Here is a 19,852-nt window from a genome sequence, read left to right on the forward strand (position 1 = left end):
TCTTGAATCTAGACTTCTACAAGTATATCCCAGGCAAATATTGTCACCACAATGGATTACGAGAGATTTGAGCCAATAAGAGATCTTGCATCTTGTTTTGCTTCAATTGCCCTCATCGGAGGGCTTAGAAAACTCATATCTACGTTTCAACATTCGCTCCGACCACCCACGTAGGTGAACTCACATTTTCTGGAGCCCACTGCGTCACCGCCCTCCTCTTGGTCCAAGAGAAGCCGAAAAGGCCATCGCCGCATCCCATTTCATCCAGAGTACCGAAAAGTGTTGAGCGAAAGGGCCGTCACAATGGAGGACCATTGGGTTGCAAAGGATGATGAGCAGAAACGGCTAGAACCAGTACCATGGACATCCGTTGTGGAAGAAGCTCTGGCTGATGGAATCGAAGTGTCGTCTATATACCGGGTCCGTACATAAGAATATTTACATGACTATCAAGAATGCCGTCGCAGCAGGATTCTTCGTCCCCCGTATCCCAAATTAACGCCATGTGAAAGTAATCCGGGGGTAGTAGATCGGTCATCAACATCGAGCCGGCCGTGATCATAAGGTCGTGGATCTCGTGGTTGCAAAAGGCTTCTCATCGAGTCTTGCCATCGCTGCTGCAAATAGCAGACGAGCGTCGTCGAGAATTCTCCAAACCACGAGCAGCAGATCAAACATCTGCCCCAGAACGCTTGCCGGTTAAGTTCTGTAAAGAAATACAATGTCTGAAGAAAGACATGAGGCTGATACGAAGGAAATGATGGTAATGATTGACTTTAGCTCTGGTCATATAGCGCCGTAATGAAACGTCCGACCAGACGCGAAGTGAAGTTGCCCTGCGAATCCGAAGGTATTTGCTTTTGTTGGTGAAGGTAGACGTCTGTGTCGGATCGTATCAGCCATCAATCTCGGAACCATGTTCTGGCTGAACTTACAGTTGTTGCTCACAAGCTTCCTAACATTCTCGGCGAACATGGCGCAGTTGCGCTCCAGTTTGCCAGCCCAGTACGCTCCATCGCGATGCACAATTGGGTTTTCGCTCTTGCTGCTACGACGCATGAAGAGCGCCATGACAAACGAGAACTTGACATCAATAGCCTCACACGCTCGCCGAGCGCCTTCCCGAGCATGCCTTTCGTCCATACCCTCGGAGACCGTCTTGTGGTCCATGACGAGCTGGATGGTCTTCTGGGTATCCTCGTGCACCATTGCAAGGCCAAGCATGGCACAGAAGGCAGCAGTCCATTTTGCAGGCGGCCACTGCGTCGATTTCTTGAGCATTTGCTGTAGCCGTTTGTAAACCTCGTGCATGGTAGTCTTGTGCAGTCCGCAGAAGAGATATTTGAGCTGCCGGTTGACCACCCGGGGAGAACAGAACGACCCATAGTCGGACGCCGAGCGACGATCAAATCGAAGGCGGGGGAGAACTTGAGCGCGGTTTGCTTCCTCGAGGACAAGCGTGTGGCCCATTATGTAAGTGACAACGATGAGGCGACGGACCTCATGAAGGAGCAACTTCTGTGTGGCAGTCAGCGGTTGCCCAATGGAATCGTCACGGCCGACTGACCTCATCTTTGGACTCAGGCTTGAGATCGCGGATGAATTCCAGAAGTCGGAGCTGGAAGTCATACTCGTCATCCGAGCAATACATCTGGGCAAAGGCGCGGAAATGATGTTCGACAATTTCATCAAGATACTTCGAGTAACGCTTGATGTCTTCCTGCTCGATCTGCATCATCCCCAGCGGCGGTGAAGGCTTTTCGCGTCGTTGAGACAACCCGGTCTTGTGATCCTTGAAATATTGGAATTGCCGTGCTGACTCGTTGGTTTGAGGAATGAACTCGTAAGCTTCGCAAACCATGGCCGGAAGACCACGCCCGGGGATCAACTTGAGTTTGATGCGCATGTTAGTCCAACCCGTGGTGTGCTTCCCCACAAAGTCTTCAAGCGTCTTTGGCTTGTGTAGATCAGTCAATTGAGCTGCTTGATAATGTCAGTGTGATCCACGGAAGGAGAGCCCTTGGCATTCTTACAGGGAAGGAAAAACTCCAGCAGATCCCAGAGCGGAGTACGATCACATGCGAGTTGCGGATGAGGGCCATTGGCCTTGTGTTTACGCTTCTCGCACCGGTGGCAGGGGTCGCCCGGTCCACACTGTTTTGGTAGTGTCAGCACGTACGCCCAGGTGGAGGGCTACATAATCACGTGCTCACCTTGTCCCTCTGAAGCGCGCAGGACCAACACGCGCCGACTTCACGCATCGTATTCGCGTCTTTTCTCTTGTCGGGATCCAGGTGTGAACCGAGTTGCCGGCCGCCGGACCTCTGCGCCGCGCTCGATTGTAGAGACAAATCCACGGATCCAGTTGCGGTAGGACTCTCTGACGCCTGCGGAACATGCTGGGCGGATGAGATCATTGGCGGGCTCTCACCGCCGAATGGGTTGACAAAGCCTGAGCCTTGGTTCGCAGGCACGAGAGCTTCGGCCATGTGTTCCATAGACAGGTTCACAGAGCTGATCGAGGAGCGCGGGTGCGACTCCGCGGTCGGAGAAATGAGACTTGCATCAGCAACATAGTTGGGAAATGGGTATTGGTCGGCCGTTGAGAACGCTTGAAGAGGAGACGTATCGACGAAAAGGGGCTGTTGAGATATCATGTCGTTGCTGACGTAACCGTGGGCAGCGCTGCCTTGGATGGGGAAGGATACCTCCTGGCCGGTGGAAAATGCCACGGACATGTCTAGCGAAGTGGCCGGGAGGGCAGTAGGAGACGTCTCAGGAGAAAGAGAATGAGAGGTCGACGCAGAGAGGCTCCGTCGGAGCTGCTCCTCGGTGACAGGCTGCATCTGCGGAGGATGTCCGGCCAGGTAGTAGCCAGGCCCAAAGACAAGGGCATCGGGCGCCGCCTCCATGTTCATCATGTTCCGCAGAGATTCGCTGCTCCAGGGCTGCTGCTGTGGCTGCTGTGGCTGACGCTGCATGTGAGAAAAGGGCTTGGCCATGTCGAGGTCGAACTGGGAGGCTGGCGGGAACCTTGCGAGGTCGGCCGCAGGCTGGGCATTCGCCATGGTGTGCATGCCAGTTCGAGCGGTAGGAGAGGGCGAGAAATCCGGCGGGGCGGCTGCGCAATGGTCAACGCGGGGACATGGCGACATGGACAGGATGCTGCTACCGTGCTGGATGGGGTACTGGAAGGGCTGGGCAACGAAGGCGGCATCGTGCTGTTGCTGGACGGACATCTGGGGCTCGCCCGGCATCATGGGGAAAAGGTCGGTGACGCGATCATAGGAGCCGTGCGAAGGGGCGGTTGGACTGTCCAGCGAGGTGATGGAAGACTGCCTGGGCACCATCTCCCAGCTTTGGTCGATGCTCGGGCTGCTCTGGCTCCACAGGGCGGGGTTCATCTCCAACATCTGGTCGATGGACGCATTCATCTCGGGCGGGGTGTGGACCGGCACGGAGGCGGGCGAGTTGGAGGCGCTGTCGGGCACGTCCGGGGAGATGGGCTGGAAACTGGTCTGGAGATGGACATTGGAGACGATGCCGTAGGGCTGGGCCTGGACCAGCGGGGTGATGGGGAGGGGCAGGCCGGTAAGCTGCTGGGGCGGCGGGGAGTAGCCGGAGTTCAAGGAGCTGTTGGGCGACTTGGAGTAGGCACGGTCGCTGCCAGCGAGCGAGGAGAGGACGGTCTGGAAGTCGTTGTCGCCGTCGGGCCAGCTGTCGGGCGACATGGGGCCAAAGAAGCCGTCGCCGGCGTCATGCCATGGTCCAGAGGTGGCGGAGGTGGTGGTGGTGGTCATTGTCGGCCCTCGGGCTCAGGGAAACGGAGGACTGGTCGCGCACAACAGCCGGCATCCGCGTAGCTATTAGGCCATTCCCGGGCGGGGCGCGGGCGGAGGTGCTCTGGCTGGAGGCGGTTGCGACGGTGTCGGGATGAGGTCAGAAGGCGCTGGACTGGAAGATTAGGAGGGATGGACCTCAGGGCAACCCTGTGGAGGATCTTCGAGCGATGGGCGCGGGTGATAATTGAAACAGGTCAATGCGGGCGCGCGAAGAGGCTGCGGCTCTAGCAGCGAAGGAGCGCAGTCTCGAGGCCGCCAGGGTGGTGGTGGGGGGCGTCAGGCAGACCATGCCGCGCCGGGCTAGCGCTCGCTCACCGGTCCAGCTAACGGCGCAGAAACACCACGCCCGCCGCGCCCCCCAGCCTGGCGAGCCGCCGCGGCGCACTATTTATTGAAGCCGCCGTGCCCGCCGCCTGCGACTAGTCGCCCGCGCTGCCCTCCGCGCCCGAGATTCACCGCCGCGAGCAGCGCCCGGCCTGCCCGCTCGCATGCTCGCCTGCTCGCCTGCTCTCGTTCTCGCACGCCCGCACGCTCGCACGCCCGCACGCCCGCACGCCTGCCCGCGCCGCCGCAGAGGGACGGGCGGGCCCGGGCCAGCCTGGCGAATCGTAGTGTGACAGCGAATCCATCCGTAGCCCTGGCGAATTGGGGCCCCCGAAGCAACGGGCGTGCCTGCCTGCCCGACCCCGGCTGTCAGCGCCGCGCGTGCTGCGGGCGTCTGGGGAGGGCGAATGCCGCGCGCGCACGCGGCTGCCCGGCGTTGGCTGGCGGCGTGTCCAGCGGCAGTGGGGGAGCCTGCGACAGGGGCCGAGACTGACTGCCTGCTTCTGACCTGCTTGCACCTTGCTGGGCGCCTGAGCATCGCCGCCGAAACCTGCGCCTTGATTGCCGGGAGCCTTCCGGCGGACCGCTGGGCGATTGCGGGTGCGTTCCGCGGCCACAGCGCCGAGTCTGGCCCGCCGTCCAACGCTCATCCAGCCGTCGCCCTGCTGAAACCTGTTGCGGTGGAGCCTGCTGCCCTGACGGCGGCGGATCGCTGGCGCTGCAAGACGCAAGGCGCTTGCCGCTGCCGCTGCCGCCGCTGCCGCTGCCGCTGCTGCTGCTGCTGCTGCGCGCACGCTGGCGACCGTTGGCGGCGAGGCTCGCGACTGGAAGTGCCGCGGGCGTGATTGGCCGGCCGAGCAGCCAGCGCGTGGCACGCGTCGAGCGGATGGCGCAAGCGCGTCAGCCAAAATAGGCTGCTGAGCAGTGGCGTCGATCCAAGACCGACGGGCAACGGCGAGCCCAAGCTGCCTGTCTTGCGACTGCTGAGCAGCGCCGTCGGGTCGTACTTGCCGGGCAGGGCTGAAACTGGCCGGCCTACGTCATTGTCTACTCGCCGTCCGCATCATAGCACGACGACCTCAATGCCGTCGCAACCGTCGCCTGTTGAGAGTCCCGCCCATACTGCACGTCTTCTTCTTATAGCCAATGCCGACCTTCTGTTGTTCCCGCCTCTGCCCCCTGCTCTCAGTGCGCGACCGTGCCGTCAACCCGCACCCATCAAGCCACGCTGCACGATCCCCGCGCCGGAATGGACGCTCGCGACGACACCGAGCCGTCTAGACGCGACTACAAGGCCCCGTACACCACCCACCATCCCGTTCCGACCATCGGCCGCTACCGCGAGGAGAAGGCGCAGCGCGAGACCCAATACGCCACTCCCACCTCCAGCCAGGACGACCCAGGATGGACCGAGCGAGCTGCAGGTACCGCAAAGGCATACTGGAAGGGCGAGAGGCCTCAGGCTGAGCCCGCTGGCTCCAGTACCTCTGCCCAGCCGTACCCAAGCCAGAACAAGAACTTGATCGAACGGGACGATGATCAGGCTCTGCCACAGCATCAGGGCCGTGATGAGGAGCCAATGGACCCCGCACACGACTCTGCTGTTCAGAAAGACGGTGAAGGCGGTGGAGACGTTGCCGAGGACACGTCCGAGGATATCATGGCCACGAAAGATGCCAGAGAGCGCCGGAAGCTGATGAAAAAGAAGAGCGACGACCCGACCAAGCGGACTGTGACTGACCCGGTCACCCACCTGCCCATCACCATCCACGATTTCACCAAGAATGACCTCAAGACTGCCCCTCAAAACGAACCAGCCGCAGGCACCCACCGACGCACCGCTACTGGCACCAGCGCCAAGGACAAGGACGACGACGATCTCCACGAAGAAGTCACTGAGAGCCAGGCCTGCCACTCGGGAATGGAAATGCTCTTCCCGCCGCCGGCGTTCGACAACATACGCGTAGAGCTGACGGAAATCTACAAAACCGCTGCCACGGCTGGCTTGTCTCTGGTCGTGGGCCTGACCTCCTTGTTGCTAGCTCTGGCGAAGCTCTTCATCCGTTCAGATTTCGGCCTCCAAGTGGCCGTTCCCGTCATTCTGCTCGCAACAGCAGGCACAGGAGCCGCGATCATATGGGCGATGCGCGACTGGGTCGACAAAAAGGTTTCAGATCTGTGGGATGACGAGATGTGGGAGGCCGAAAGGCAGAGGGGGAAAGAGCTCGCCAAAGCTGAAATGCCCGAGTCAACTCAGTGGCTCAACTCCCTTCTTGCGTCCATTTGGCCCCTTGTAAATCCGGACCTTTTCACTAGCTTGGTCGACACTCTCGAGGTGAGATAAACCTCTCGCCCTTTCCATTTATTTCTTTTTGACGAGTGATGTACTGCAGGATGTCATGCAAGCAAGTTTGCCTAAGGTCGTAAGAATGGTCAGCGTGGATGACCTCGGCCAAGGGAGCGAGTCTGTCCGCATCCTAGGCGTTCGATGGCTACCAACTGGTGCTGCTGGGATGTCCGTGTCGCAAAATGGGAAGCTGAAGGGCAACGGAGACTCGAAGAACAGCGACCGCACTGTTCCTGGCGAGGGAGAAGAACAGGGTGTCCAACGTGACAAGGGCAACCAAGAGAAGAGCCCGGAGAAGTTGCAGGACGATGAAAACATCGGCGAAGGTATGGAGGCCGAGGAAGGTGATTTCGTAAACGTGGAGATCGCGTTCTCATACCGCGCGCGAACTGTTCACCGTGGAATCCGGGACCGGGCCAAAAACATGCATCTTTACTTAGCTTTCTATCTCCCAGGCAATCTTCGACTGCGTAAGTTATCTGGGCAGAGACGTCCAGACTCATGCTAATCCTGCCAAAACAGCTGTCTGGGTCGAGTTGCACGGGATCGTCGGAACTATGCGCTTGAGACTTCAGCTTTGCCCGGACCCACCCTTCTTCAGTCTCTGCACCCTGACGTTTCTGGGACAGCCGAAGGTTTCCGTCTCTTGTATACCGCTCACCCAACGCGGGCTCAACATCATGGATCTACCTCTGATATCCAACTTCGTTCAAAGTTCCATAGACGCTGCCATGGCCGAATATGTCGCGCCGAAGTCCCTCACGCTTGACTTGAAGGATATGCTCATGGGCGACGACTTCAAGAAAGACACGGCTGCTCGTGGAGTCATTATGGTCCGGATCATCCGCGCTTTTGATTTCAAGGAAGGCGATGCTGGGTTCTTATGGAAGAAGGGCTCGACGGACGGTTACGTATCGGTGGGTTGGGCCAAGTTCAGTAAGCCTTTGTGGTCAACACGGATTATTCAGTCGGAGATGGAGCCAGTTTGGGATGAGACAGCGTTTGTGCTGGTGACCGCAGACGAGTTGAACGTTGACGAACGTCTACGTATCCAGCTGTGGGACTCTGACCGCACTACCGCCGACGATGATCTGGGAAGGATCGAAGTGGACATTAAGCAGTTGATGCGGTCGCCTGAAAGCCGTGGCAAGATGATGGATAGAGTAGATGGCTTCAAAGCTCTCACTGCTGGTGAATCCATGCCAGGGAGGTTAGAGTGGAGCGTCGGATATTTCCCGAAAGTTCGCGTGCTCGACTCTCAATTGGCCCAGCAGCAAGCGGACCCCGAGATTAACTCTGTGGATCAACTGAAACAGATTGCTGATGAAGAAAGCGAGCGAAAGCTTCGCGAATCCAAGAAGGACGAATCTGCTGAACTCGAGCAACAGAAAGCCCAAGACTTTAAGGTACGTCGCCGCCAGTGGTCCTTGGTAATCTGCATGCTAATAGTAGCTTCAGGAGAGGCAAGACCAGCTGCTCATATCGTCCCCTCCACCCCAGGAATATCCGAGTGGCATCCTCTCGATCACCATCCATCAGATCACAGGACTTGAGCTCGAGCCTATCAACAAGAACAAAGCTAGCAAACATGAGGCAGAGAGTGACGAAGAGCAAGAGGGGGATGATTTGCCAAGCTCGTACTGTACCATCATCATCAACCATGGGAAGGTTTTCCGGACGAGGACGAAGCCTAAAAACTCACAGCCTTTTTTCAACGCTGGCTGCGAGCGCTTTCTCCGCGACTGGAGAAATACCGACGTCCACATTTCAGTGCGAGATTCTAGAGTCCACGAAGATGACGCACTTCTGGGGATTGTGTATCTACCTCTGGGCAGGGTCCTCGCGAAACGGTCTCAAGTCAACGCTTTCTTCCCGTTATCCGGCGGCGTTGGGTATGGCCGTGCTCGTGTCTCCATGGTTTTCCGCTCAGTCCATCTACAAGCGCCACGAAACATCCTTGGCTGGGACTACGGCACCCTGGAAGTTGCCCCGGAGACAGAATCGACAGATCTTCCTCCAGACTTCAAGAACCTACGCTTGAAAGTCCGGACGAATCTTGGGCGTGGCAAAATGTACAACTCTGGCCTAGGTACCGGCGAAAACCAACAGCTACACTCCAACGACACGTGGAGGAGCAGGCGGTCCAGACCACTCAAGCTCGCGGTTCGCAGGCGCTATGCCAGCCCTGTCATCGTGGAATTCAAGAAGCCGAAATCTGTGCTGGATGGATTGCAGGCTTACGGCGTCTTTTGGCTCAAGGACATACCGGACAACGAGGAGCAAACCATCACCGTCTCCATGTGGAAGAATGGCGACATGAAGCATGCGTTGACGTGTTCCGCTGACGAAGTGCGGGGAGCGACAAAGGTTGGGACAGTGACCCTCCGTGTTACATTCTGGAACGGCTTGTCCGGCTATCATATCCCGTTGGCTTCCAAGGATCCGAACATCGCGCAGGTCATGGAAGTATTAGACACGGCCCATGACAATGACGAGATGGATTTCGACGTCGGCGACGGTGGCAGCTCGAGCAGTAGTAGTTCTTCGAGCAGTGACGACAGCGAGGACGAAAGCGACTACAATAAGAACAAGGATGGCGACGTAACACCCACAACGTCTGCCAGCCGAGGAAGTGGCGACAGCGTCCGCAGCGGCAGATCGGACCGCCTCAGCAAGAATGGCAAGAGAGGCCTGGCGGCGTCGGTGAAGGAGTACAAGAAGCACAGGAAGCAGTTGCACCGAAGTAATCGCGGCATGATGCAGTGGAAGGGACCAAGGACATTGCAGTGGATGAAACACAAGGTTGAGCATGGAGAGCAGAGAGTTGAAAGTCTGTTCAAGCATCGAGAGCGTGAGCCTGGCATCGAAACTGAGGTCTAATCGACCGGGTTTCAAGTGTCAGAAAACGTTTACCTGGGTAGCATTACTTGGAGTTGGTACTGTGGCTTTCTGACATGAGGTCGACAAGTGAACCGGATACCTTTGCTGTAATCAACTTATTGTATGTACCTCTAAACTATCCACACATTGGCCGGCTCTCCCGGTCTGCAATCAATTACCCAGGGCTGTCCATTGCTTTCGAAGCGTACGCGTATATCTGCAACAGCACCATCGATCATCATTGTTTACAATCCGACTTGGACCGTCAAAGATACACGGTCCAATAGGCACATCGATCAATGATACAGTTATATTTGTGTACGAATGGTAGTAGTAAACATAGCTTTTGTGCCTTGAATGCGCCTTCAATGCGACCTCCGTGCGAATCATTGGACATACCCCGTCTGACACCGTCGAGTCCTATGCTCGTGATGACAAGTGCGTGCCGTAAATGCTTCATTTGGCTCTGCGGACTTTCCTCTTCCTGCTCTCGGCATTGGCGTTGATCGCCGTGGCACTCTTCAGAGTGTTGTTGATCTCCTTTGCATCTGCGTCGCCATTCAATGCACTCTTCTCGTCTCCGTCGACGTCGATCTCCACTTCGTCGGCAGCTGCTTCCAAAGCAACATCCGAAGAAGACTTTCCAAAGAGACGACCGACAGATTTTTTGTAGAACCACACGGGCAGGCGCACAACGGCGGTATCGAAGAAAGTCGGCTTTGGAATCTCCTCGACCTAGTAAGGGGTGGTCAGCCTGAGTCACCGTGGAAAGGCAGTTCGGCGGACTTACATCGAGCAGAAATTCGTGGACGTCGCCGTCCTCAGTTTCCTCCTCTAGGAAAACATTGCCGGCACTGTCCACGATAAGAACCTTGCCGTTTTCGGCCTGGACGCGTTTCTTTGGACCCCGCGGACCGCCACTGGTAAGCTCGGCCTCGACCGGGGTGCTGACGCCAGAGTTGCGGGCCTTCTTGGCGGCTTTTGCGCTCTTGGGGCCTTTCCCTTCCTTGCGAGCTTCCTTTTCCTGCATGCGCTTCTGGCGACGGTTCAGGGAGACGGGCTGGCCATTCTCATCGACGTATTGCTGTTCCTGCTGGGCAGGCTGCTCGACGGGCGTGGCAGTGCCGCTGTCTCCATCGAGGCCGCCGGGGATGCCCTGGATGCCCAGCTCGTCGCCCCAGGCGGCGCGCCTCGCATGCCTGATGTAGCGGTCGACGAAGTCGCGCTGACGCTTCCAGCCAAGGTACAAGGCGCCGTAGTGAGCGGCGCCTCCCATCATAGCGAAGAGACCGAAGAGCACGGAGCCGAGGCCCGGGCGGTAGCGCGAGTAGTAGTAACCGGTGCCGCGCCAGGCAGGGAAGCCATTCTTGAGGAAGTGGTCGTAACGCTCGCGCTCGGGACCGCGCAGGATGTTGGCGACGACACCGAGGCGGGCGAAGCGGGCGGAGGCGTCCTTGTCAAACTGGCGCAGCTCCTTTGCGGAGGGCTGCCGGGCCGACTTGCTCTTGCCAGCGGACCTGTCCTTCTTCGCATAGGCCGAGAGGTAGGCCTGGCGGGCCTTGTCGGGATGGATCTGGCGGGACTTCTTGCGGTACGCCTTGTTGATCTCGTCCTGCGACGCCGAGGGGCCGACGCCGACGAACGAGTAGAAGGAGGCGTCGGGGCCCTCGCTGGCGGCGACCTCGTCGCGGAGGCGGAAGATCTCGTGGTCTGCAGCGGGCGGGAGTCAATTGCTGCAGCTGAGGGGCGGGCGGGGTGGTGCACAATGCACGCTGGGGGGGGGGGGGGGGGGGGGGGGGAGCACGCACCTTCCTTGGACCAGGCGGCGGCAAGCGAGGCAAAAGCACACAGCAGCAGTGCTGCCAGCGCGACAGGCCTCATGGCGGGCGGACGGAGCGGACGGAGCGGATGGGGCGGACGGGGCGGGCTGGAGGGGTGCGGAGACGGCTTCAGCAACGCTGAGGCGATGCAGGTGCTGGTGCTGGTGCTGGTGCTGGTGCTGGTGCTGGTGCGGTCGAGGCTGGCGGTTGCGAGACGTGTACCAATCAGCGGCGCACAGGTGCTCGGGGCGGCAGAGGGAAGGCGAGGATAAAAGCCGCAGAGTCTGGCGCCGCGCTCGCGGCAGAGAGTCTGCTCTTCCTACGTGTTAACTTTCCTGGAGCGCGCTGCTGGCGGCGTCCGTGCTGCCGCAGCCTTCGTCGCTTGATCTTCAGGGGGCTCGCCGTGTGGCCGCCGCCGCCGCCGGGGCGTGTGGCTGAGCGTGGCGCCAGCCAAGCACACACGTCTCCCTTCGCCAGAGACAGAGCCACGCTGCCTCGACCACAACTCCTCCTCACCACCGCTCCGAGGCTACCGCCGTCCCGCCCACCCCAGGTACGTTGCTGTCGCCGGCGCCAATCGCCCGTCCGCAGGGAAAAGAAAAAGAAAAAAAGAAAGACGTCGAGCTGAGCCAGGCCCTCTGCAGCAACCCAGCGCCGCCCGCCTCGCCCACGCCCGCCTGCCACAATGGCCCGCATCAACATCCCCATCGACGCCCTCACGTCGCGCCTGCAGCTCGGCTCGCGCTTCGAGGGCATGCGCAACACGTCGCTGTCCTCGCGCTTCGCCAACCTGCGCCCCGTCGGCGAGTTCTTCGACGTCAAGCGCCTGAGCAAGCCCCAGAACTTCGGCGAGGTCCAGTCGCGCATGAACTACAACCTGGCCTACTTCAGCTCCAACTACCTCGTGCTGTTTGTCATGCTCGCCTTCTACTCGCTTCTCACCAACCTGACGCTGCTGTTCGTCATCCTGCTCGTTGCCGGCGGCATGTACGGCATCGGCAAGCTGCAGGGCGCCGATCTGGACGTCGGCTTCGCCCGCGCCACCTCCAGCCAGCTGTACACGGCGCTTTTCTGCGTCGCCGTCCCGCTCGGCCTGTGGGCCTCGCCCATCTACACGGCCCTGTGGCTCGTCGGCGCCTCGGCCGTCACCATTCTCGGCCACGCGTCCTTCATGGACAAGCCCATTGAGTCAGCTTTTTCCGAGGAGGCGGTCTAGGTGGTCGGCCGCGAACTCCATACGCTAGTGTGCCCCCTTGGGGAAGACCACCAGGGGCAGGGGGACCCCGCATGGGGAGGAATGGGATACCGTATGGAGCCAGGTTGCAGGAGCTGGGTGACGGTGATGAAGACGGCTTTCCGGCCGGCCGTGTGCGCGGCCAAGGGGGTGTGTTTCTCGATCCGATCGTGCAGAAGGGGGCGGCAGCAGCAAGAGCTATTTCCAATGATGCTTTGTATTACGACGGCATTGATACAAGATGGAATGCAAGGGGGGGAATTGATTACGATAATCCAGCTTACAGGCCGGCCTATGAAGACGACTACTATGGTGCCCGCCTTAATCCAGACGAGGAAGAGCTCCTCGTCCAACGCGCTCTCGATCGCATACGCATTGCCCGCTCGCGCGGCCACCCCAACGTCAACCTCTCGCACGAGGAGCTCGAGGCGCTTGCGCGTCCGCACCTCCAGCAATCTCCCAAACCGTCGGGTCTCGCTGCCGCACGGCCCTCCTCCAAGGGCCGTTCAAGCAGCAGCAGCAACAACAACAACAACAACAACAACAGCTTCCGCTCGAAGAAATCCGGTTCAAGATCTTCGCTCTTCTCCTCGTCGCCACGCTCGTCGCGCGCTCGCTCGGGAAAGTCGGACAGCAAGCGTCGCGACAGCTCCGCCCATGAGTCTGAAGGCCCGTCTGCTGCACCGCCACCAGGCTTGCGCATTCCCGGTGCAGGCGCCGCTCCACTAGGCTTCGCATCCCGCCCTTCTTCTCGTCCCGACTCCCGTGGTGCTAGCGGAGCTTACCATGCTGCTATCGGGCGGGAATGGGCAGACCCTTTCTACGATACTGCCGCTCGCGACTACGTGAGGCCCAGCAGCCAGGATTCGGCCGGCTTCACTCCCGCTGAGGAGGCAGACTATCTTGCCCGCCGTGCTAACCGCTCGCGCTCCGGTTCGACCGTGCCAGGCTATCTGCCGCCGCCGTACCCAACGTATGCCTTTGAGCGCGAGCGCGGCAGGCCGTTTGACGCTGATCCCTTCGCCTACCAAACCGGCGGTCCTCCGCCTGGACTGTACGCACGCAGTAGTGCGTCGTCGAGTCCAAGTAGCCAGCGCCACGCTATGTTCGGCTCTTCCGCTGCTGGGACTCACGGCGGAGAAGGTGTCACATACACCGCAGTTCCACGGCGCGTGCCTGTCCCGCCGGGAGCCGTTTCTGCAGCAGGAAGTTCCCGTTCAAATGATCTCGCGGGACTGGGCCGTGGGAGTGTCTCCGATCCTGCTCTGGGTTACAGAGTTTCGGGCGGTCAGCGGGGCAGGGACCTCGAGGTCGAAGTCGAGTATGACCTACCCAGTACGAGTGGAAGCAGCGGAGAGAGCGACGGTGCCCAGAAAGGTGTCAAGGTCAATGACGCGAGTTTTGAGGCTCGAGCGGGATTGGGCGGTCGAGCCAAGGAGCTTGAGCGTGAAGCAAATGCAAGTGGTCGAAGCGGGAGCGGCAGCGGAAGCGGCAGTGGGAGTGGAAGAAGGAGAAAGGGAAAGAGGCGGTAGTTTTCCTCTAGACCCTTTCACAAGGCATCTACGTGCTCAGTTCCCCACTACTCACAGTGTCCTTCTGCTGTAGGTCGTTCTGGAAATAGGTGGGAGGTCAAAAGTTCATTACGTGTACGATCGGATGGGTTGCATTGCTTACTTGGATTCGAGCATTTCCCTTCATCTTTGATGTTTCCATGACCTTTATAGACTGATTTTATGGTTAATGCTATTAGTCGATATTTACATACCTGGCGACCAGCCATACGTTAGCTTCGCATCTGTGCCACGTTCCAGCTCTTGATTTGGTATATCGGCCGAGGGCCGGGCATGTTTGCGACCATCTCTTGTTAACCACCCCCCCAAAGAAAAAAAGTTACTCTCTAAGTGAACCCACCATATACCCTGCAAAGAGCTCCCCACTCTCCCCTGTACTGGAGAACACGCATACCTGATGTTCCGCCAAATCCATTGCTCAGACAAGTTCATTCCGACTCGGTTGGAACGTGCGTCTTTCTCTACTCCTATGGAATGCTTGGGCAGTGACAGGAGATTTACTTCATTCTCTAAATCCAACGTCATCAAAGCGAAGCTCGCCTGCTGCAGCCACTTCGTTCCTCACATGGGCCGTGCATTCAAGAATGGCCGTGGCTTGACGAAGGCTGCACGACCTAATTCCTGGGATGCACCGGATAAAGCTCAAGGGCTTTGAATGTCGGGCTTGGCATAAGGTGCTGTGGCGGGCGGCAGCACTGAAGTATAAGGATGTCATCACTGCGGAACTGTAACTCCTGGCTGACCATGAACTTTTAACATGACCTGGGACGACTTGTAGACGTTGGAAATAAGAGCACCACATGTAGCCTCCATCTTCGTGCAATCCAGCTCAGGCAGTCCTAAAACTCTGGGGTTGCTTGGCATCGATTACCAATGGCTCTTTCTCGCAACATATGAAGAGCAGAACACTTCTGCAATGAGTGTCTACCCGTTAGAATCGGGTATCTATTTCTAAGTTATAAGACACTATTATCTCTTCCCTTCGACATAAGATTAAAGCAAAGAACAGAAAAGAAAAGAGAAAAAAAAAACCCTCGCCCATGCATCAAACAATGGCCGAAAATTGGCCATTATTTTCACTTCCACAATCGCAGCCTTCTTCATTGCGCGTCTGCGCCTCTCTCCAATCACAAGTCCAAATCCCCGAAGCAAAACTCAACGCTCACTGGCCCCGGCCGTCGAAACGGGCGGGACTGGCGCAACTCCAGGCGTCAGGGTGGTCCCACCACGCTGGTGATGGCTTTTACTCACGGCCCCCATCTCCTCGTCGTCCAGCGGATACGGTGGCCGGCCGGTTACTCTGTTGTTGTCACCACCGCTCGCCCCTGGATCCGGGATGATCGGGTTCGCGTGCCTCTGCGGTGGCCGGCCGGGTGAGATAGTGGCGAAAGCGTTACCAGCGGCTGGTAAATGGGGATTCGTGGCGGCTGTGGGCGTGGCGGCTGTGTGGGTGATGGACGGCACGTTACCGTTGTGGTTGATGTCGCCGCCATCGCCGTCATTCGCGTGGTTGCTGGTCGAGGGGACCGGGGCCGTGGGTTGGAGCGGGGAGACGGGTGGTGAGATGGTGTTAGCTAGTGAGTTGTGATGGTGTTGTTGCTGTTGCTGTTGCGGATGGGTTGCTGCCGGGGCCGGTTGGTATTGGTTGAGTCCTCCCGCACCCGTGACATTGTCGGAGGTGCTCTCAAGAGGGACGGCATCCGATCTGGGCATGCGAGATGTGGAATGTAGGAGTCCTTTGTGGGGTTGCGTGCCAGCTCGGTGATGGTGATAGAAGTAGCCGAAGAGCTTGAAGGTTGCGAGGAACAGCAGACTACGCACCGTTGGGGGACGACGACCCAAGTGTCAGCTTTTGAGCAGGCTCGAGAAGGACAGGCTGGGTGCACTCACAGCTCGATGGCGGCAAATACACAGGCTGCAACGCCACATCTCCATGCTGCGGCAATATGTGGTGCCCCTGGGGCCCACGGGATTCTCTCGACTTTCCGATAGTAACTGAAAATGCGGAGATAGCTTGCAAGAGCCACTAGTGAAGCCAACCAGAGCAAGATCCCGATGAAATTGGCAATCAGTGTTCCCAGCGGGTGAATTGCCATTGCCGGGATCGGGATCGTGACAGGGAATATCAGCAGGATAGTGAGCACCGCAGTGGTGATTGTGAGGACCAACGAGGGGCGGATCTATGCCGGGTAAGTGAGACGTTGAAGCGAATCAGGAGGGAGTTGGTTCATACTTGGCTCTCGCTATGGGCACTCAACGCGTACGCCGTGAGTCCCAAGACCAATACGGCGAAGACCAGTTGCGCGGCAGGCAGCGCGGAGAACCATGGCGGTACGGCCATGGCGCTCTGCCTTGTACCGAGGAGGCGCGGCATCGTTGGTGCTTGTTGCTGATCGAATGGTGACGGTCGAGGGAGAGCGGCACACGGTGTGAGCTCTGGACGGTGAAGAGGTCCGAGACACAAGGCAAGACACGTCAGGCATAAAGAAGCCGGCGCACGAACGCGTCGTTTCAGCAACACTGTATCTCTAGGAACGGAGGTGGAACAAAGGATTGTCTGTCGCACCGCTTGGCATCTACTGCCTGCCAAACCTGGACTTTGCGCAACAGGCGCGATGTGCGCCCTCTACTTCCCCTGACGGCTGAGTTCGTTGATTCAATTTCACAAGTAATCCGTTAATCTCGCCCCAAGACTAATATAGGTATCGAACAAGATGGATAGCCAGGCAGGGAAGAGAAATAGGAAATGCAACAATCGCAGCTGGAACAAAACAAGCAAGGGAATCGAGTAAAATCAACAGGGAAAAGGACCATGATATCCGACCGTGCAATATCCATCTTCTCAGGAACCCTCCTGGCTCTTTCGGCGGCTTCGGGCAGCACGATTCTGTTGTACATCTGTCATATGATGCGGAAAATGAAGTCTGGCAGCGAGGAAGCCGCACTGAGGCAAAGACCTCGAAAGCCGTGCCCAAAGGGCGTGCAAACCCAACTTTTTCGTTTTGCGTCGGAGTAAAAATTAGATGGAAAAGTGTGGACGGCAGCCGCTTTGGTAAAGTCCACAGTTAACGCTCGCAGAAACGGAACAAACGCCCCACCCCACCCCACCCCCCCATTCCATTCGTCGCATTCCCAACACCACGCCATGTAGTCCGCCCCTATGTTTCGAAGTCGCTAGCGTGTACGGGACCTCTTTCGACAGCAGTCTTGTGACGCCAAGTGCCCATCCCTGTCGGACAGATGGAAAAACTCCTCCCGGCGCCAAATCGATAGTACAACAGTTGATGGAAGTTCGTGATTAACATGAAGAGAGGTTCCCTCGGCCGCTCCTACGAGCGGCTCGGCTGTTGTTGCTGTAGTTGAGCGCGCAGCTGCGCGACTTCTTCCTGCAAGGCGGCTATGCGCGCATTCGCTTCCTCGTGGCCGCGCATCATGCGTGTTTCGACATCCCGTATGTATGCGAAAAGATCGGATTCCCGACCGCCAAAGTACTCGCGCATGCTGCCACCGCTGCTGGGCCCGTGGCTCGATAGACTCCCCGGATTGGACGCCGGGCCAGGTGCCGACACTTGCTGATGCAGCATACTGGCCCCAGGGCCCGTCTGCGCGCTTTGCTTTTGAGCCTGTCCAGGCGGCATCTTGTTCATCGACATTCGCATATCGGCATTCAATCCCGGCAACGAAGGAAGATGGGGTGCGTGCGAGTTGCCAACGGGCGGCGGTAAGCTCATCGGTGAGGAGCCGCGACCGGCGCCTCTTTGATACTGTTGATGTGCTTGTTGCGACATGCTGGGCGAACGGGCACCCGGCACACTCGTTCCCTCCAGGATACCCTGATGACGTTGCACCTCAATTTGGCCCGGGGATATAGGCTTCGGCGATTCTGTCATGCTGCCCTGTGCAAAAACCGACGGTGGAGGCTGCTGGCCCGGGTAGTGCATCGATGATAGGCTGGACCCTCCCGTCTTTGGACTCGGGTGGCCAGATTGATCCCTAGACGTTGTAGAAGCGCCAGATCCCGGGGGATACATTGAATGAACGCTGTTGCCCATAGCACGGCCGGCAATCGGGGGGTACGTGCTTGAATGTTGATGATAAGACGCCTGTGAGCCTTGACGACCCTTGCCACTTGGCTCACTGACTCGACGGCCTTGAGGGCCGTCTTCATCCATCTTATCCTCCGAGCCATCTCCATGGTAGAGCACGCCGTCCATGCTGTCATCGCCTCTGTGCTCGTTTCCATCTTCGTCAATGCCAAAGCTGGAACGCCTGCCTGCACAGCCACCTTGGCCCTTGTTGTGCCGTGCCAAGGCGTCACCGCGCGCAAACTTCCGGCCACACTTGGGGCAGGTGTGCGGTCTCTCACCGGTGTGGAGCTTGGTGTGGCGCTTCAGATCGTGCAACCGGCGGAAACGCGCCTGGCATGTTGGGCATTCATAGGGTTTCTCCTGGCTGTGGGTGAGAAGATGGCTTTTAAGGTTGTGGTGACGGGTAAAGTCCGTGGCGCAGTAGGGGCACTTGTGGCGTTTCGCGCTCGGCGACCTCGGACTGTTGTTCTGGCTGTATCCAGCCATGGGCATGCTGAGCACTCTGGTCGGTTGTCGAAGATCGTGTTCAGCGGGCGCGGGGATTGGGAAGGTCTGAGATCGGTTGTTGGCAAATCCACCGTCGCCAGGCTGAGGTCCCACGTTCGCGGGGGCGACCGAGCTTGCCGGGCCGTCGGCGGCCGACATAGCTCCAGGACCAACATGTCCCGCCGGTGCCGTGTCGGTGGCACTGGCCGTGGCGGTTGGTGCGGTTGTGCTGTCCACAGACCCAAAGCTAGATACACTTACTGGACTTGTTTGCATGTTTTCTCCCGTCACCGACTCGGGGATTTGAATGTTTTTCGCGGCCTTCGCAATGGGTTCGGCAAGCGTGGTGGCAGCGGCGGGCGCATCGCGCATTTTGCTCAGCTGGTTCGCGCCGAGAAGGCTGTTCAACGCGTTCACCGCGGGGTTGGGCGAGACCTGGCGGGACATTTCCCGGGCCCGCTGCTCGTCCTGGTGCCGACGCGCATCCGCCATGGCAGCCGCGCCGGTGAGCGGCTGGGGAGAGTAGGCGGGAGTGAGCTTGAGGGCAGGCGACCGGGGGGTGTGGGCGGTGGTGGACGGAGGCAGGCTCGGGTCGAGCGTGATTTGCGGCGTCGGCGCGTGATGGCCCTTGAGGGCGCCAATCGGCTGCTGGACGGGAGATACGGAGGTTGGCGTATCTGGAGCTTGCGGCGCAGGAGGAAAGGGTCCTGTGTGCGTCGACGAGGGCGTGAAGGCTCCTGTAGAGGCCATAGGACAGGCGTGACGGGGCGGCGCGGGAGGGTGCTACAGAGCGCGGGGGCGCTCAGCGAAGGGTTGTGCTGGAGCTGGCATGGCGATTAGCAGGGCTGGAGGCTCGGGCAGGCGATGGGGCGCGGGCCGGTGTGGCGGAGGAGGTGTTGAGGGCGGTGCGGTGCGCGGGAGAGACAGCGTTACGTTACGTACCGAAACTCGCAGCGCGCAAGGGTCCAAGCGGAGCGATGACGATGCTGCGCAGAATCAATTGTGGTCCGAAAACTGCTCCCCAGAAAGCCGTCAAGCGGTGCGCATGTCGACGCCTGCATCCATCCACGGAGTCGCAAGATCGGGAGCGCACGGCGATGCGGGCTGGGGACGGGCGCGGTGCTGGCAACGCTGGGCGGCTCAGTCGACTCGGCAGCGGCGCTGATCGCAGGGGAGCAATTGAACGCCTGGTGGCTCGCGCACAAGCGAGGTCGCGCGCCGTAGGAGGCAGCAACGGACGGCGGGAGGGCTGCGCTACGA

At 58.9% G+C, this 19,852-nt stretch overlaps 7 protein-coding genes across 7 annotated transcripts; 3 read left to right on the forward strand and 4 right to left on the reverse strand.

The window, feature by feature from the left end:
- Window positions 1-776: 776 nt before the first annotated feature.
- Window positions 777-3,800, reverse strand: BKCO1_3600010 (fungal zn binuclear cluster domain containing protein; the record flags this gene model as incomplete). Its single annotated transcript, XM_020274852.1, has 5 exons — window positions 777-880; window positions 936-1,518; window positions 1,568-1,980; window positions 2,034-2,154; window positions 2,214-3,800. The coding sequence occupies 5 exons, from the start codon at window positions 3,798-3,800 to the stop codon at window positions 777-779; spliced, it is 2,808 nt and encodes a 935-aa protein (XP_020128985.1).
- Window positions 3,801-5,415: 1,615 nt separating this feature from the next.
- Window positions 5,416-9,393, forward strand: BKCO1_3600011 (meiotically up-regulated protein; the record flags this gene model as incomplete). Its single annotated transcript, XM_020274863.1, has 4 exons — window positions 5,416-6,501; window positions 6,560-6,983; window positions 7,036-7,919; window positions 7,972-9,393. 4 exons carry the CDS (start codon window positions 5,416-5,418, stop codon window positions 9,391-9,393), a joined length of 3,816 nt encoding a protein of 1,271 aa, XP_020128984.1.
- A 456-nt stretch (window positions 9,394-9,849) lies between these two features.
- Window positions 9,850-11,274, reverse strand: BKCO1_3600012 (uncharacterized protein; the record flags this gene model as incomplete). Its single annotated transcript, XM_020274874.1, has 3 exons — window positions 9,850-10,128; window positions 10,184-11,103; window positions 11,202-11,274. The coding sequence occupies 3 exons, from the start codon at window positions 11,272-11,274 to the stop codon at window positions 9,850-9,852; spliced, it is 1,272 nt and encodes a 423-aa protein (XP_020128987.1).
- A 624-nt stretch (window positions 11,275-11,898) lies between these two features.
- BKCO1_3600013 (prenylated rab acceptor 1) lies at window positions 11,899-12,429 on the forward strand (the record flags this gene model as incomplete). The annotated part of the gene is made up of 1 exon (XM_020274879.1): window positions 11,899-12,429. One exon carries the CDS (start codon window positions 11,899-11,901, stop codon window positions 12,427-12,429), a length of 531 nt encoding a protein of 176 aa, XP_020128986.1.
- Window positions 12,430-12,500: 71 nt separating this feature from the next.
- Window positions 12,501-13,979, forward strand: BKCO1_3600014 (prenylated rab acceptor 1; the record flags this gene model as incomplete). Its single annotated transcript, XM_020274880.1, has 1 exon — window positions 12,501-13,979. The coding sequence occupies one exon, from the start codon at window positions 12,501-12,503 to the stop codon at window positions 13,977-13,979; it is 1,479 nt and encodes a 492-aa protein (XP_020128981.1).
- A 1,194-nt stretch (window positions 13,980-15,173) lies between these two features.
- On the reverse strand, window positions 15,174-16,392 carry BKCO1_3600015 (uncharacterized protein; the record flags this gene model as incomplete). Its single annotated transcript, XM_020274881.1, has 3 exons — window positions 15,174-15,831; window positions 15,909-16,198; window positions 16,252-16,392. The coding sequence occupies 3 exons, from the start codon at window positions 16,390-16,392 to the stop codon at window positions 15,174-15,176; spliced, it is 1,089 nt and encodes a 362-aa protein (XP_020128980.1).
- A 955-nt stretch (window positions 16,393-17,347) lies between these two features.
- BKCO1_3600016 (c2h2 zinc finger protein) lies at window positions 17,348-19,342 on the reverse strand (the record flags this gene model as incomplete). The annotated part of the gene is made up of 1 exon (XM_020274882.1): window positions 17,348-19,342. The coding sequence occupies one exon, from the start codon at window positions 19,340-19,342 to the stop codon at window positions 17,348-17,350; it is 1,995 nt and encodes a 664-aa protein (XP_020128983.1).
- Window positions 19,343-19,852: the final 510 nt, after the last annotated feature.

This window comes from Diplodia corticola (assembly GCF_001883845.1).
Source record: "Diplodia corticola strain CBS 112549 chromosome Unknown scaffold36, whole genome shotgun sequence".
Classification (NCBI taxonomy): Eukaryota; Fungi; Ascomycota; class Dothideomycetes; order Botryosphaeriales; family Botryosphaeriaceae; genus Diplodia; species Diplodia corticola.